The sequence below is a fragment of the Hoplias malabaricus genome, chromosome 9, assembly GCF_029633855.1.
Source record: "Hoplias malabaricus isolate fHopMal1 chromosome 9, fHopMal1.hap1, whole genome shotgun sequence".
Lineage (NCBI taxonomy): Eukaryota > Metazoa > Chordata > Actinopteri > Characiformes > Erythrinidae > Hoplias > Hoplias malabaricus.
Window position 1 is genome coordinate 29,814,880 of NC_089808.1, and position 15,417 is coordinate 29,830,296.

The 15,417-nt window shown below is 41.5% G+C and overlaps 1 protein-coding gene across 2 annotated transcripts in view; it reads left to right on the top strand.

Moving 5' to 3' along the window:
* The window catches only part of exoc6b (exocyst complex component 6B), a 99,798-nt gene that overhangs the window by 62,771 nt on the left and 21,610 nt on the right, over positions 1–15,417 (top strand). For both annotated transcript variants that reach the window (XM_066681401.1, XM_066681402.1), the window contains exons 19-20: positions 4,904–5,045; positions 7,502–7,575. In XM_066681401.1, coding sequence (XP_066537498.1) covers positions 4,904–5,045; positions 7,502–7,575 — 216 coding nt within the window. The remainder of the gene's footprint in view (positions 1–4,903; positions 5,046–7,501; positions 7,576–15,417) is intronic.

Below are 15,417 nucleotides of genomic sequence, written 5' to 3' on the forward strand. Positions count from 1 at the left end.
AACAGTTTGTGTTGAATGGAAAAGATGCTGAATACAACAGATGTCACTTAACAGCGATCATCTGGACAGACTGACATCCAGGTGTCAGACACATCTGAACCAGGATCTCTATTTCTCTCTTCTGAGCGCCCCTCTTCATGTATTTGTCTGTATATCGATGTACAACACTCTGCAGAAGTCAGAAACCAGCCTGTTTGGTTTCCAGTCAAAATTACCATGTTTGAGTTATTCATTTTTCAGGGCTAGGGAAAACAAGAATAACTTAAACAGGCAATTACCCAGACAACAATATAGTATCAGATTTTTCCATATTTAGTTCATCCAACCGTTATTACAGCTTCCTTTCTTTTTGCGAAACTTTTTTAAGAGATAAAATAAGCTTCCTATATTTTTGTTTCTTTGCAATTGTGCATATGAAGAAATGAAATGCTGCTTCTCTTAGCTCAGCTGTCCTAACTGATAGAAGTAAAATTGGTAGTATTAGTAATAACTCAGCAATAGATGAAACATTTAAAAGCAGTGTTATAATATGATTGTTGTGTTAATAATCCGCTATCAGTGTCAGGTGTGTAGTATTTGTCAGTAATTGTGTGGGGACAGAGAATTCAGAATCCTCACTGTCTGAATGAAGAATCAGTTTAAAATCCTGCTGGTCCTCATTCATTCTACTGGCATGTAGAGAGCACACAGGGCAAGAATAGCTGTTTGACATCAGTATTTCTCTCACCTGGGACTGATGTCAGACATACCGAGACATGGTCTGAATGTCCCATTAAAGTTTATCTGGTAGAGATGAATCATTGTGCCATGCCTGCAGTGGGGGCTTACGAACTGTAAACGTCTGGAAACCTTGCTTCCACCCGTACAGTCTCCCTGATAGCCTTGGACAAGGTGTTCTCAGCCCGTCTGTGCACTAGTGCCTCTCTAGATCTGAAAACAGCATTGTGGATCCTTAACAGCAAATAGACTTCTCCATTGAACCAGGGTTTCTGGTTGGCATGCAATTCAATGGTTTTAACCAGACACATAATTTATGCATTTATTGACAAATCCAATAACAGATTCAACCAAGGCTGTGCTGATATGTGATTTCCCCTTTGAAACTACACATAAACATGTTGCTGTTTTCCAGGTGCCCCCCCCCCCAACCCACAAATCTAAAAAGATGAAAGTGCTTTTTTTACACAGAAGCTTTGATTATCTACCAGGTCTTGCATGTGTTGGAAGTATTTACCCTTGACTTCCCTTCTTTGTAGAAGTGGATTATCTTCTTTTTAATCAAAACACACAATTCAGATGAGGTCAGACTGGTTCAAGACAACTAGTACTTACACACATTCACTGGTACCGCTTTAACATAGGACTACACTTAAAAAGGTTTAAAAATTGGTTTAATTCATGGTTATTAAATAGGTTGTAAATGATTAATAATCGTTTTGTTGCTGTCCAGCTTAAAACATATTACATATTTTTTGGGGGGAAGATTTTTAGTTTACTACAACATTTGGACACAGCAGCTATGCTTCACACTTTGTGAAAATTTGAGGATGAATGGACCAATAGAAATTACTTGGAATAGAATCTCTTTATATTGACTTCCATTGAAAGTTGAGAAGGTTTTTCCTTCTCCTGTGAAGTTACTATTTTTGGAGATGCATGTTTTTAATTGGTCAGCGACGATTTGTAACACTGAGATGAAAAGGGAAAGAGTGACCTCTTTTTCATCTAATAGTGAAAGTGTCAGAGAACTTACTAAAAATGTAGTGGTAAAGAATAAGCTGAGATTTTAGAATGTGAGTTTAGTCATTTCATATGTTACTGTATGTGCACATCAAAAGCGACATCTGTCTCTGTCAATAAGAGTCAGCGACACTGGGCGACATTGAGCAACGCAACCGTGAGGGAGTTCAGCAACACAATGAAGTCCAGCTCCACTCAACTTCATGCAAATGAGCAGTGACACACAGCAGCGACTGCCAATCAGAAATCAGTCTTCATGTTTCCTCAGAACCACTCGACTCACTTTGGTTCCTACTGAAGATTTGTTCCTTTCTCAAAATGTCCCTTACTAATGTCCATCTGGATTCAAGTATACAGTATGTTCTGTTGTTTATTACAACTATGTAAATAATATTTGCTGTGAATTTTTAAGTAGAGCTACTTATGCCCAAATGATATTTGAGTAAAAAAATAATGTTCAGTTATTCTTACATAAACAAAATAAACATAGCTGTAGGTTTTTAATTCCAGGGTTTTTTTAATTATAAAATGAGGCTCTGATGATAAGTCTAGTCGAGGTTGTGATCATTTTGTGAATAAATGAGCCTATGCTCTTACACAGGTTTCTGTACTTGGGAGGGCTCACATATTGCAGGACACTCCCACCAGTGACACAACGCTTTCGGTGTTATCTATGCATAAAAAAATTCTGTCAGGGTGTTCATACTGACAGGGTTAATGTCAACTGTAGATGGATGTAGATTCACAATTTGGCAAACTGATCATTTGCACTGTCTGTGTGTGATAAATGATCATTAATGACTTTAAATACATTCACCACCTAATTTTAAACAATTTATGCACCTTTTAAGTGTAGTTTAATCCTAAAATCGTATTTGTAAAATAATTATTACGCACACCTTGTGAGTCTTCAAACAGTAAATTCAAACATGGATTCAAATGGATGTGTATTCTGTTGAACACTTCAGAAATGTCATTCCTGGAAATTGGCTTTTATTTGTTAGAAAGGGCCAAATAACCTACATGCCTTGGGAGGACATGGAATGAGCTGATTATACTCAGAAGCACAAGTACAGACACCACTTATTATGCAAACTCCACAATTACCATTATTTATGGACTGCTAGTTATTATTTATGAAGTATTAATATTTTGATATGTGGTATTGCACATGGGTCATCTTTGTGTTAGTATTTAAAACCAAATTGGAAAACGCTTGCATAATACGATTAATGCTTGAAAGCAAGAATGGCAAAATATGTATTTAACGGCCTTATTGTTCTTGGCTCCATATTTGCTTGCCCCCTTTATGCAAGCCCCTTGACCAGCTTTGTTTCATTAATAACCTGTTAGTCACATGACTGTCTAAATCAAGCACTATGTCTGTTTTAACTCTCAGTACAAAGTGCCTTCCCAAACCAAGCTTTGCTCACCTCTCCCTCCCTGCTGTGGCTCACATTCATCAGCTGCACTGCTCTGGGCCCTGCTCCAGCCAGCCGCTCAGCTCCACTCACTCCCACTGTTAGATCAATGACTGCAATCAGTGAGCTGGCCCTAGCATTAATTGGTTAAAGTCAGTGGAGGAGTGTGAGAGTGAAATGAAGAGTGTGCAGAGTGGCTGAATCATTCGTTTTGCTCTGTATTTTGCTTTTCTTGTCTTGCTTTTTGTTTCGTTTACAGTTTCTATCACTCTGCCTCCTTTTTTATTTCACTTTCTGTAGTTTTCACTTTTACGTAAAGTAAAAAAAGCCCAAATAAACATATTTCCAGACTATAAAGTACAGTTTTTTTTTTTTTGTTTTTGTTTTTCTTAGTAAGTAAAAAAAGCAACACCGTATTTGATGCTTTTATATAACGTTTATATATCTAGTCAATTGGCGAAGGGTGCCAAACTTTTTGCAGTTGGTCAGAAAAGGTTCTTGCTACACATTTCCCTTTATGTGCAGGTTTACACTGGCAGTGTCAATGCCCTGAAACTTCTATGCCACAATCAGGCACAACACGTCTGCTGCAATGGATGCCTGAAGTTGAGATTTTCCATATTCCACATGTTGAAACATGACAATCCAAAGGTTTTGGAGAGAGTCTGTTCTTTTTCATCAGAAAGCTCCATCTCCTTTACTCTGTGCTCTGTGTAGATTTACTGTGGACTCCTTATGAGTTCTGTGGATTTACTGCACGGTGCTTGGCCAATGTGTAGAAAGTAGAAAGTCCTCTTGTGTAATAGTGTTTTGTTTTTTATTTTTGACACCATTAGACAGAAATCCCACAGACCTCAGGCCCTCCACTCTTGTGTTTTCTTTTAGGTTTAGTATCATATTAAAAGCTTTGGATCTCTCCTGAAAATATTACTCTGGTTGTCAGGAAAGAGCTGGACAGCAGACAAGGGCATATTTGAGGTTTTTTCATGTCTGTGTGTGTCTAAGTTACAGAGAGTGAAAGGACAAATGTGTTACTGTGTTTTAAAATGAAAGATTTATTCCATTTTTATAGAGTCAGTATTAAGAACTGCTGCTGTAAGGATGTGTGTGTGCATTTTTGCATGTGTGGACTCGTTTTGCTGTGGTGTGGTGTATGTATTGTGTTGGTATGGGCATGGATGTGTGTGTGTGTACGGAGCATGCACTAGACAACTGGTCCCAAAATCTGGTTCTAGAGTTGCCTGGACCTAAAACGTTTTTCTCATTTAATTTTCTGTTTGACGTAAATCTAATGAACACTCTTTCCTGAGGTTAAGTGTCTGCGTTAGAGCAAGTAAGACACTAAACTGGGCAAGGCTTCTCAAGGTCCAGTACTGGGAGATACTGTGTTTGACCTCATTTATGAAGGTGACTGAGAATCAGAGAAGTCAATCCCTATTAAGGTAAAAAGATAGGGATTAATCATGTACTCAGTTGGTCTTCTTTTGCCACCACCTTCATCTGGAAGTGTACCTATTATTACAGCATCCCCAAGCTTTTCTCTCTGTTTCTCAGATTCAAATTCATTTATATTCACAGGGCTTTATCAGCATTTATTTTAATTAACACGGTTTATCAACATATTTAATGAATGCTGAATATTAATTGAAATTTAAAAATGGAAAAACATACATGACATTTGTGTTTCTATGTTGGAGACTCCAGACTAAACCTGCTGCATATTTGCTTGTCTTTTTCTGTAGGGAAAAGTTGCTCAGACGGCATGCATGTCGGCATGTAAACACCTCTCCACCTCCTTGCTGCAGCTGCTTCTGGAGGCTGATGTGAGACAGGTGTCTATGGGAGCACTGCAGCAGTTCAATGTGGACGTCAAAGAGTGTGAAGGTAAGGTCTTGTATAGCTTTTACTTCAAATATTTAATTATTTAAAATTTTTTCCCCAATTGACTTCCACCAAGTTTAGTTTTTCTAGCCAGTTCTACCCATGGGCTAACGCTCCCCCAGTCAGACAGAGTGGTGCCAACCTGGGAGGGAAAAGGCTAGCACATGCTTCCTCTGGGACATGTAAAGCCTGCCACTGCTTCTTTTTAAACTTCCACTAACACAACAACGCCACTGGACAACTTGACGCTTTTGTGGGTAAATGGTAACTGTCAAGATCTGTTATATCAGCTGACGGACACTGACACTGTTGTTGCACTTAGGAATGGGGAGAGAAGGAGAGCCATCCTGCCCATCCAGGAAGAGTGAGGCCACTTGCGCTTTCTTCTATGTCCAGCCTTGGATGACTGAAAGCCCATAAATATCTTAGCATTTGCATTGTTCTCTTTCTCTACAAATTCCCCCTCCGTTAAAGTGGTTGGTGGTTGCCTGTGAATGTTGAAACATTTAGATACCTTCCATTTCCCTTAATTTTAATCTATTGTCACTGAATATTCTCCAATGTTTGATTTTTCAGAAGTATTCTACATGCCTTTGTGTTTTGAAGGTTAGTTTCTCTGTGAGAGATTCCACTCTTCCCAACTTCCAACATGACACATTAGAGTAAAGAGTCAGAAAAAGCAAAGAAAATTCACTTTATGGCTAGCACTAGAGCTATGTCACATCTTTCCCTGTGACCACGGCTAAACCCACTTTAGTGCATTTAATCCGTGCTGCGCTAATGGATTTCCCATGATCTTGGTCTTGTGCACGCCATCGCCCACAGGTCACAGGCAGTTAGACAAAATGACCTTCCTGCACGAGACTGACACATCAGCTGCGGTGGTTTCACCATCTGTTGCCTTTTTAGTTTTTTGTTTTTTTCCCCTATTTTCCAACCAGACTGATACGTACTTATCTTAATATCAGTCACTTTTCAACGTTCCATTGATTTGGAATGCTAATGCTTTCTTTTTACCAAACCACAAATTGTGCTGTAAGCCGAATGTTACTTGGATAGAAACTATCTTAAACTACTTTTTTCAGTTGATATCTGCATCGCTTTGCAAATCTAAAAATGGCTGTGTGGAATAAGGAACAAATAAGTGAATTATAGGAAATAATTCTGAGCAAAAATAACTTCTGGTGGGATGCAGGCGTAAATAAATCTTGGAATCAGTGGCAGAAGGAGGAGGTCACTGAAGTGAATTTTGTTTCTTTTAAAATGAGAACAGTTCAGGGTTGAAAGTGATTTTGTAGCCGAGAGCTATTAATGTTTTGTTGCAGCCCCTGCCACAAGCCGCTAGAGGTGCTGTGCATCTATTAAAGTTGAAATTGTTCTGATGGCCGTCTGTTCAGGGTTTATTATTTAATCAATCTATATTAGTCCACCCACTTTTTTAAAGAAAGTTAAATGGGTTTTTTCAGATTTTACACACCCCCATCTGCCACTGAGACCTGCATTGGTTTTCTGTTTTATATATATATATATATATATATATATATATATATATATATGTGTATGTATGTATGTATGTATTTTTTTTTAATCCTATTGTTTTAAAATGCTCTGACATGTCACATTTGTGCGGAGTTACTTACCTGGGGCGATTACACTTGCGTGAGTGATCATCAGGGTTTAGGGCGGAGGCATTTGGACAAAAGCATGAACAGGGTAAGCAGTCGCTGGCTCCGGGTTTGCGGGGGTCAGAAATAAAGATGGCAGGCGTGTAATCTGCGTGAGAGGCGAGAAAGACGCGCAGCGTCGCGAGGTGAAAGGGATTTCTCTCGGCCCCGGCTTGTTTTGTCCCCTCGTGTCAAATGTTCCGTTTTCGAGAATGGAGAAGCTGCTTGTTTACGGGCTTTCTCTCCAAAGGCGGAGAAGGCTCCAGTGGCCTCACATCCAACCCCCAGAAACCTCACGACAACTCTCCCTCCATCTTCGCACTGCCACCCCCTCCCCACGGCTTTTCACAAGGTTTTGTCCCCCCCTTTGCCCTGTGCTGTGCCACATGTTTGGGAGAGCAGCTCCATGGGAATCAGCATCAGGTTTTAGGCTGCTGAGGTAAAGACAGGCCCTCCCCTTGTCCCTCATACCCCACCCTTGCTCAGACTTTGTCAGATCAACACTGGGGAGAATTAATGAGAGTTTGATTATGAGGTTTTTGGGATGGAAAGCACAAAACCCAGTGGCAGACCCAGAGACATGACTCTGTTGCCCTGAACCACCCAATAACCCCCCCACCCACCTCAACGCTTCATCAGCACCCCAGCACCATCAAAGCCCCCCTCCAATCCACCTCCCCCCTACCCCCACTGAACCTCCCCCTGTCCTCCCCTTGTCCCGGCTGTCATCCGTCTGCCAATCTCCCACTCCATGGCGAATTCCCTGCTCTCTTTATCCCTCTCTCTTTCCCACAGGGTTTGCCAGGGCCGGCCCGGTGCCTGGCTTCCAGGGGGACACTCTGCTGCTCGCCTTCATCGACTTGAGACAAGTAGGTCTTTGTTTTTTTCCTCCCCTTTTTCTTTTCTTTCATTCTTCTTTCTCCCTTTCTTCTGTTTTCTCCTGTTTACCCCTCAGCATCCCCCCCTTCTTTTTCTCTCATTCTCTTTCCTCTACCCCGCCAATCCCAACCCCCTAAACCTCTACCCCAGGCCCGATTTTGTTTGAAGGTTTCTTTCCTTAAAGCGCCCTCAATGCGTGCATCTGTGGGTTTTTTTTTTTTTTTTGGTATTCATATCTGCAGTCCCAAGGGCTCTGACATATACAGACCTTTTGAGTGGTTTTGTATTAGTCTTTGTTTTATTTGGTCTAGAGGTGGTCTTAAAGACTTCCTCTTTTGGACTTTAAGGTGAGGGTCTCTATGCAGGCCTTTTACGGGTCATCTTATCCCATTTGCACCTTTTACACACTGGAACACTGAGTTTCACAGTCAGATCATTGGTCTGCTGCCCTGCGCCATCACCCGTACTCTTGGGCACAAGTAAATGTTCCACTATGCTGAAATGACATCAGAACCGAAAACGCAGCAGTCCCCCTGCCCTCTCCTTTATTGCAGAGCTGTGCTCTGGTTGCACTAAGTCTGTGCCTTTACTCAGTGTTTGCACAAGGCTACGTTAATGTATCCAATTCAAATTGAAGGCTTCTGTGGAAACGAGAAAGTGTGTGTATAGTGTATGTGCATTTGTGTGCTTGAAGGGGGTGTGTGTGTGTGGGGGGGTGTTAAGGTCTAGAGGGGATGGGAAAGAATAACACTGGGGCTATGAGGGTCCATATCTGGGACCCCCCTCCCTTGCAGCCAAAGTGGCCAACCTGAGCAAGTGTCGGAGGCTGAGAGGGGATGACGGATGGGCTGGATGCTCGTGGAGCGTTGGATGAATGAGGTGACAGACAGTGACAGATAGCTCTTTCTTCCACTAAAACAATCCTGTTTTGTCTCGCCTGCCATCATGATGCAGTGCCACTTGTTTTCCATTTAGGGATTTTTTTTTTTTTGGGAAACCTGACTTTGCCATGGAGGGGCTTGTGTGGTTTTTACGTTGTTGTGTTTAAGACAGCACAGCAAAATAGTACGTCTGAAAATAACTGCAAAAAAGATTTTCATCCGAAGTCATTGTTTTGATCAACCTTAATGAAATATGCGCCTGTCTGCGCTGGTGCTTGTCAATCTTATCATAACAATTTCCAAGTGAGGTTGAGAACATATTCCCCCTTTGCCCCCAGTAGATCCCCCTCCCATCCTGGGGTGGCTTTTTCATGTGGTTGTTCTGGGGATCGGGGCGTCAGAACCGCTTAGTTGACCCAGGCATCCCCCAGTGTGGCTGAGCCTGAATACCGCCCGATAAATCAACCTGAAGGGCCCGTTTGTGTACCAGACTCCCGGGTCCTGGGATGGGGCTGTGGGTCAAACCTTCTAGAGACAGACAACAGAAGGGTCCGGAAGCTCTGGGAGGAGTTTGGTGAGAGTTTGGAGCTTCACTTTACATGGCGATCTGAAAAGGAAAAAAACAAAAAATATGAAAGGGAGAAGGACATCCAGAGCCCGCTTCAAAGACCCTGAGACGCTGAGGGGTACGTGTGACAATTGGAGAAAGATTGACATGTTGAAGGCTGAGGAGGTGACAGAGGAAACGGGTGGAACAAAGATGAGAAAAGCCACCATTCAGTCACGTTCTCATTAATTCTTTCACTCGTATACGCAAGACGGACAAAGGATTTTAAAATAGCTATATAGACAAAAGCAGTTTGAGGTAAGAATAAGAAAAGAACACTTGCTTCTCTTGGCTCCCTCAAAGGCCTTCCATGCATTCTTGGTCTTCTGTTTGTCTGCAGAAGTGATGCAGAAATAAACAGCTGTGCCTGCTATCGAGAGAGTCGGTCTTTTCCAGCAGACAGAGTGAGAAAGCAGAAGTGGGCAGTGTAAACAGTGCTGCTGGCTGCGGCTCGATGCTGCAGGGCTATATTTAGCGGTGGGGAGGCTTGCGGTGGTGGGAACCCTTGGCTGGCCTTGGTGTGTGGGAGGCCTGTTGGGCTCTGCGGTGTGCCGGCCCCCTCTCCCCCTTCGGCGGTGCGCACCCCATTGGCCAACGCCCACCTCAACCCTGCCCTGGATCTTCTGCCTGTTGAAATTCCTATCTGGGCTTGGGGAAGCAGAAGGTTTTGGAGACCCACAAGGACTTACAAGAGATACTGAGGGAGGTGAAGGGATTTGTTTTTTTGGGGCTCTCCTTGGAGTAGAATAAGAGAATGTTATGTTTTTGTATTTTGGCAGGTTTGCTAAACCACATGAACTAACTCGCTGGTGCCAATAATGACCCTCAGTAGCAATGCGGTTTGTTTAATATGCCGTTCCTTCCCCAGCGCAGGTGTATGATATTCAGACCTCTTATTTTAACACCAATAAAGACTTTGGTCCACAGTGGACAGTCGAAGCCGGATGATCAAGTCTTTTATGTATTTATATTTAAGCACCCTTCACTTCAGCTTCTTCTTACCCCATGTGGTTCATTTTACAGGGTAGCATAAGAGGGGGTTGGGGGTTTGTAGGGGTCTGGTTCTTCATCCCCCTAGGTTTTGTAGTCAGGAGGCTGCTGAGCATTCCTGTGGCCTGTCCACAGGCATTATCCTAGAATTCCTGGAATGCTTTTTAAAATAGCCAATGGAAAAATGCTTTTCTCCTTTTTATTCTCTGAGTTTTCCTCACAAATCATCTGTGGTTTTAAGAGACTAAGATCATCAAAGCATCCAATTGCTCTGTGCTCTTCCCTCTACCCTTTGTGCATCCACTGTATTGAACATTATCCAGAGAAACTACTTGTGCTTGACCAGTTTTGATTCACTTGAGGTTCTAAACAATTTACCCGACCTCACCATTCCCACGTACTTCTGGTAACTTTTTACTCACTCACTTGACCCTCTAAGACCTGACCATTCCAGCATTATTCATTTAATTTCATCTGTAGTGCCTCTTAGTCTGTGTTCTTTGTATTTAATGCTTATGTTGTTAAGAAGCATCTAAACATTACTTACACATCGGTTTGGACAATAAAATGTTTTAATAACAATGATATAATTTTTAAACACGTTTTTAATATTTCAGGATACAGTATTTACATCATCTTTCACTGACTGATGTTCATTACAGGGCACTGCCCAGTTCACTGCCCTCAATTTTAAAGTTTTTTTTTTTTAAATATTAATGTTGCCAAAGACAAGAGGTTTGTTTGATGATGTTTCATGTTTGTTTTGGCAGTTTTTTAGTAGCTTTTATATTGTTTATATCAATATCGGCATTATATCAGGTCGACTGAACTTTAGAATTATATCGTGATATACATTTTGGCCGTATCGTCCAGCCCTATTGTACACAGTTAGTAGTGTGAGTGCAAATATTTGAAAAATAAATCTGCAATGTTTATATTTCACAGTACTCTCTGGTTTGCAACACAGCAGGGTTATTCCATTTATGTTTTGATAGGGCCTTTAAATGTTTAAAAGCATTTTTGGCCTTAAGAATGCCCAGAATTACATTTAGCCTAATATGGCACTGTAAAAATGTCTAATACTCATATACAGTGAATGTACATTTGTGAGTACATGAACGTAGGATAAAACATACCAGTGACCCATAGAGTGCAAGGTAAGGACAAGTTTAGAGGGGGTGGTTGCAAAAGTTGAACCCCTTGTTCAAGGAAGAATTTCTTCTGTGATTCAAGGAATGTTTCTTCTTCTGGCAAAAGAAGGCAAATCTGCTTTTAACATGTGATTGGCTGTGCTTGTGCCCCTAAATTGCAAACTTAGTTAAAACTGCATTTGGACACTTAGAGTCTAAGCTCTTTTTGCTTTTATATTGTGGGGCTGTGGAGAAGAGGAGTAAAGTAAAAAAAAAATCCCACTTTAGTCACAAGGAGTGAAGTGTTCTGCAACCTTCTATGACACTGAAGCTATTTTACTGCTGAGAGGCAACATACCAGAACAAGATTGACAGCCAGTATTGATCACAGTTTATTGCTTAATCAGCCAAAACATACTCAGTCCAAGGACTGTGGGATCAGTGTCTCTGAATAGCAAGAAAAGTATTGCTAAGCTACATTAATTCTACTAATTGGCTTCTGCACCTCGATGGTATGCAGTCATGATTCTTGCTAAAGGTTTCTATTACAGTGCTCCAGTTGTAGCAGTTTTCCTGTACATACATTTAGATAAATACAGTCAACTCTATTATTACAATTTTATTGCAATTCTAGGTATAGAGGTAAAAATAAGATGTCTTTGAAATTGTAGTTACTAGACATTTTTTTTCTTTTTTTTTTTTTTCAGTACAAGCATATTAATCTCAAAGTCCAAAGTTATTTATCTCTTAAGCGTAAAGATGTTTTAAAACTTTTAGCATGGAGCTGACTATGCACATTAGTTTTACCAGATGCATCATACGAGGGATATATAATGTAGGTCTCATGTAGGTAAGTAAAACACAAATAAAAAGTATTATTTTAATGTATGTAATATTCCTTTGGTTCTGTACATATGTTAGATCTGGTTGTTAGTTTTTGAATTCCCAGAAGAACATCATGATTGATTTATTGCTAACTTCAGTTTGTCATCATTAGGAAATTGCTTTCCACTGAGATCATTCATCAAATTTGGGAACAGGTGAAAATCACTTGAGGCTAAATCCAGGTATAATTTACTGGAATTCACAGACATTCACAGCAACCCTGGCTACATGCTGCAACGTACATGTTATTCAGAATAGTTTAGTTTTCATAGCAATTTAAAAAAAAAAATTGTTTGAGAGTTGATGTTTTATTTTAAAAATCCTCCAAGTGACACTCCTTAGAACCAAACTGAAGTGTTTTTCAGTGTTCTTTATAAACTTAGCACAGAATGTAAGAGAAATTGAGTTTGATAGATTATTTCTTTGTTGTAACAATGCTTCTAGGAAATGAAATTATACTGATAAAAAGCCTGTTAATTTCCTTTTTAAATGGTGCCATATTTGTAAGGAACATGCGTTTGTGGGATGAGCAGTGGAGCTGAACATGTGAGTTGCCCTTCAAATCCTCTCTGCCAATGCCAAACAGCTTATTCCGCCATTGACTTGTTTGGTGGACTGCATGATTGAAGTTTGAAGAAACAAGACTTACTGGCAATTCAACAATTTATTCATTTAATAAACAGGAGCCTCAGTAGCGTGTAGAAGACCCATACACATCCACAACAGCCTGGCACCACCTCCTCATGCTGGTCACCAGTCTGGTCTCACACTGCTGTAGGATGGCATCACATTCTTCAACCAGCATTTATCGCAAGTCAGCCAACATGGTTATGTTAGTTACTCTGCCACGAACAGCACGCCCAAGCTGATACCACAAGTGTTCAATGGGGTTGAAGTCAGGACGCTGGCAGGTCATTCCATCTTCTCCACTCCCAAATTCTGGAGGTAGTCCCTGGTAAACCAGGTAAAACCTGCTCAGTGTGGGCATTTTCGTCTTGGAAGATAGAGTTTGGTCCCTGGCTTGTGGAGATAGGGGATTGCCACTGGTTGCAAAATTTCATCTCTATCTCAGCATTGAAATTGCCTCCAATGATGACAAGCCTCGTTTTTCCAGTGAGGGAGAAACCGCCCCACACCATCACACTGCCTCCACCAGAAGATGTTACTTGATCGGTACAGCAAACAGCATAGTGTTCTTCGCGTCTTCTCCACACTAGGACTCATCGCAGAACATAATGTTCCTCCACACGTTCAGGTTCCAGTGCACGTGTTGTTGACACCAGCGAAAACTGGCCTGATGGTGAAGGGCAGTCATGGCAGGCCTTCTAGCAGCCCGATGAGACCGTGCAGTCTGTTCTGGATTGTCTGGGTAGAGAGCTGTCGGCCATATTGTCCTGCAAACCTTGACTGTATATCTGTAGAAGACAGCCTACGGTAACCAAGTGCTGACAGGGTGAGGAAACGATCTTCTTGGGGTGTCGTCGTATTGGGACGCCTGTCTCTGACATCCCCCGTTATATGGAACTTGGCCTTCAATTTGGAGATGGTACTAGGGCTCACTCCAAATAATGCCGCAACTTGGTTTTGTGGAACACCAGCTTGAACTTGCCCTATCCAGATAAATCCAAAATAAGCGGTTTGGTAATGGCAGAGAGGATTTGGCAAATTTTTCATTGGCACAACCTACATACTCGGCTCAGATTTGTGCACGTTCCTTACAAATGTGGCACCATTTAAAAGGGAAATGAACAGGCTTTCCAATGGTATAAAGTTTATTGCCAAGAAGCATTGTTACAACAAAGAAATAATCTACCAAACACAAATTTTCTTATTTTTGTGCTAAGTTTATATGTAAAATGTCCTCGCTGTGTATGTGATTTAGATGTTTAATGGTAATGGGGTGGGAAACGCTGTTTTTTTTTCTGAGAAAACCTCTCAGAGAAATAATCACTGAAGTGAGCGTCAGGATATACAGTAAGCTGCACTACAGCAACATGTACGTGTGTGTGTGCGTGCACACAGAGTGCAGCAAATGAAACAAGTACTGACTTGTTTTCTACTCAGACATATTTCATTATGAATGAGTGACTTTTTTCCAGCTCAATTCCTGGTTAGAGAGAAATGAAAGGTTGTGTCCCGCACTGAACTTTATTAAATGAAAGTAAAAGCAGTAGAAATATGATGGTTCACAGCTGGGTGAGCATTAAAACGCTTAATAGATGCATCCTTATGGAGTGTTTTTTTGAAAGTGAAGTTTGGGAATTCCTACTTATAAATTTATGAGTAAGGAAGATCTCAAATGACATTGTGCAAGAGATAGGGGAATGTCAGCTGTTTCCCAGGCTGATGCTGGGCATTTCCCTGTAGAGCAGGTGTTGCTTTGCTTTGCTTTGCTTTGCTTTGCTTTGCTTTGATCATAAAGCACTGAAATGTTTTATTTTATTTTTTTTTGCTTTTGTCTGTGTGTGCAAGAAGTGTGGCTGTCCTGCTACAATCATTACCTCACTGTCACCTCTCACCTGTGTATCATCACTACAGGCCTACTCTATCTCCCTCAAACGTCTGTGTTATTGGGTTTGTCATTCTTGGAATATGTTTCATGTCTTAATTGTGGACTTATTTTGTTTGCGTAGTGAGGATTTGTCATGCTTATCGTGTTTATCTAGTTCTAAGACCTTCACCAGTTGTATCATCAGACACCATAGCTTTGGCTGTTCAGTTGCTGTATGACTGCAACAGATTGTTATTTTTGGTGCTTAGTAAGTCAGGGGCATATGAAGACCTCTCTTTCACCTCTTACAGCAGCACAAGTCTGTCTGGACTTTGGGGGTTGGTGGGGGGGGAGGACAAAAATAAACAGAGGGAATGAGAGAGGGGGAAGATGAGCAGCTCTCAAGCACATTCTCCCTCCGTGATGTCAGCTGAACGGACCGGACCCTGAGTGTGTGTTTGTGTTTCTAATGGCATGAGAGTCACCACTCGGTCAAGTGCAGCCTGTGTGAACCCTTAACCTACAGGGTTCAGTAGCTAGGGGCAGACAGACAGGGGGAGTCTGAAGGTGTACAGGGAAGCCGTGATATGGGAGGGAACCATCTGGCCTGTACTGCACTCATTACTCCCTTCACCTTCACCTCCTATACATCAACCCGGCGTGGTGCCTTCAGGAATGGTTTCTTGAGTGAAAGGACACAAGAGGCCGAACTGAAGACTGCGTGGGACTCCAGAGTGTATGGAGCAGTCTGGCCTCTCTTGATTTGTCAGCGAAAGGACAAGTGGATTGGAGAAGTAGATGGGGTGGAAAAAAGGAAGAGGGACAATCCCAGGCCTCTGCACTTGCCA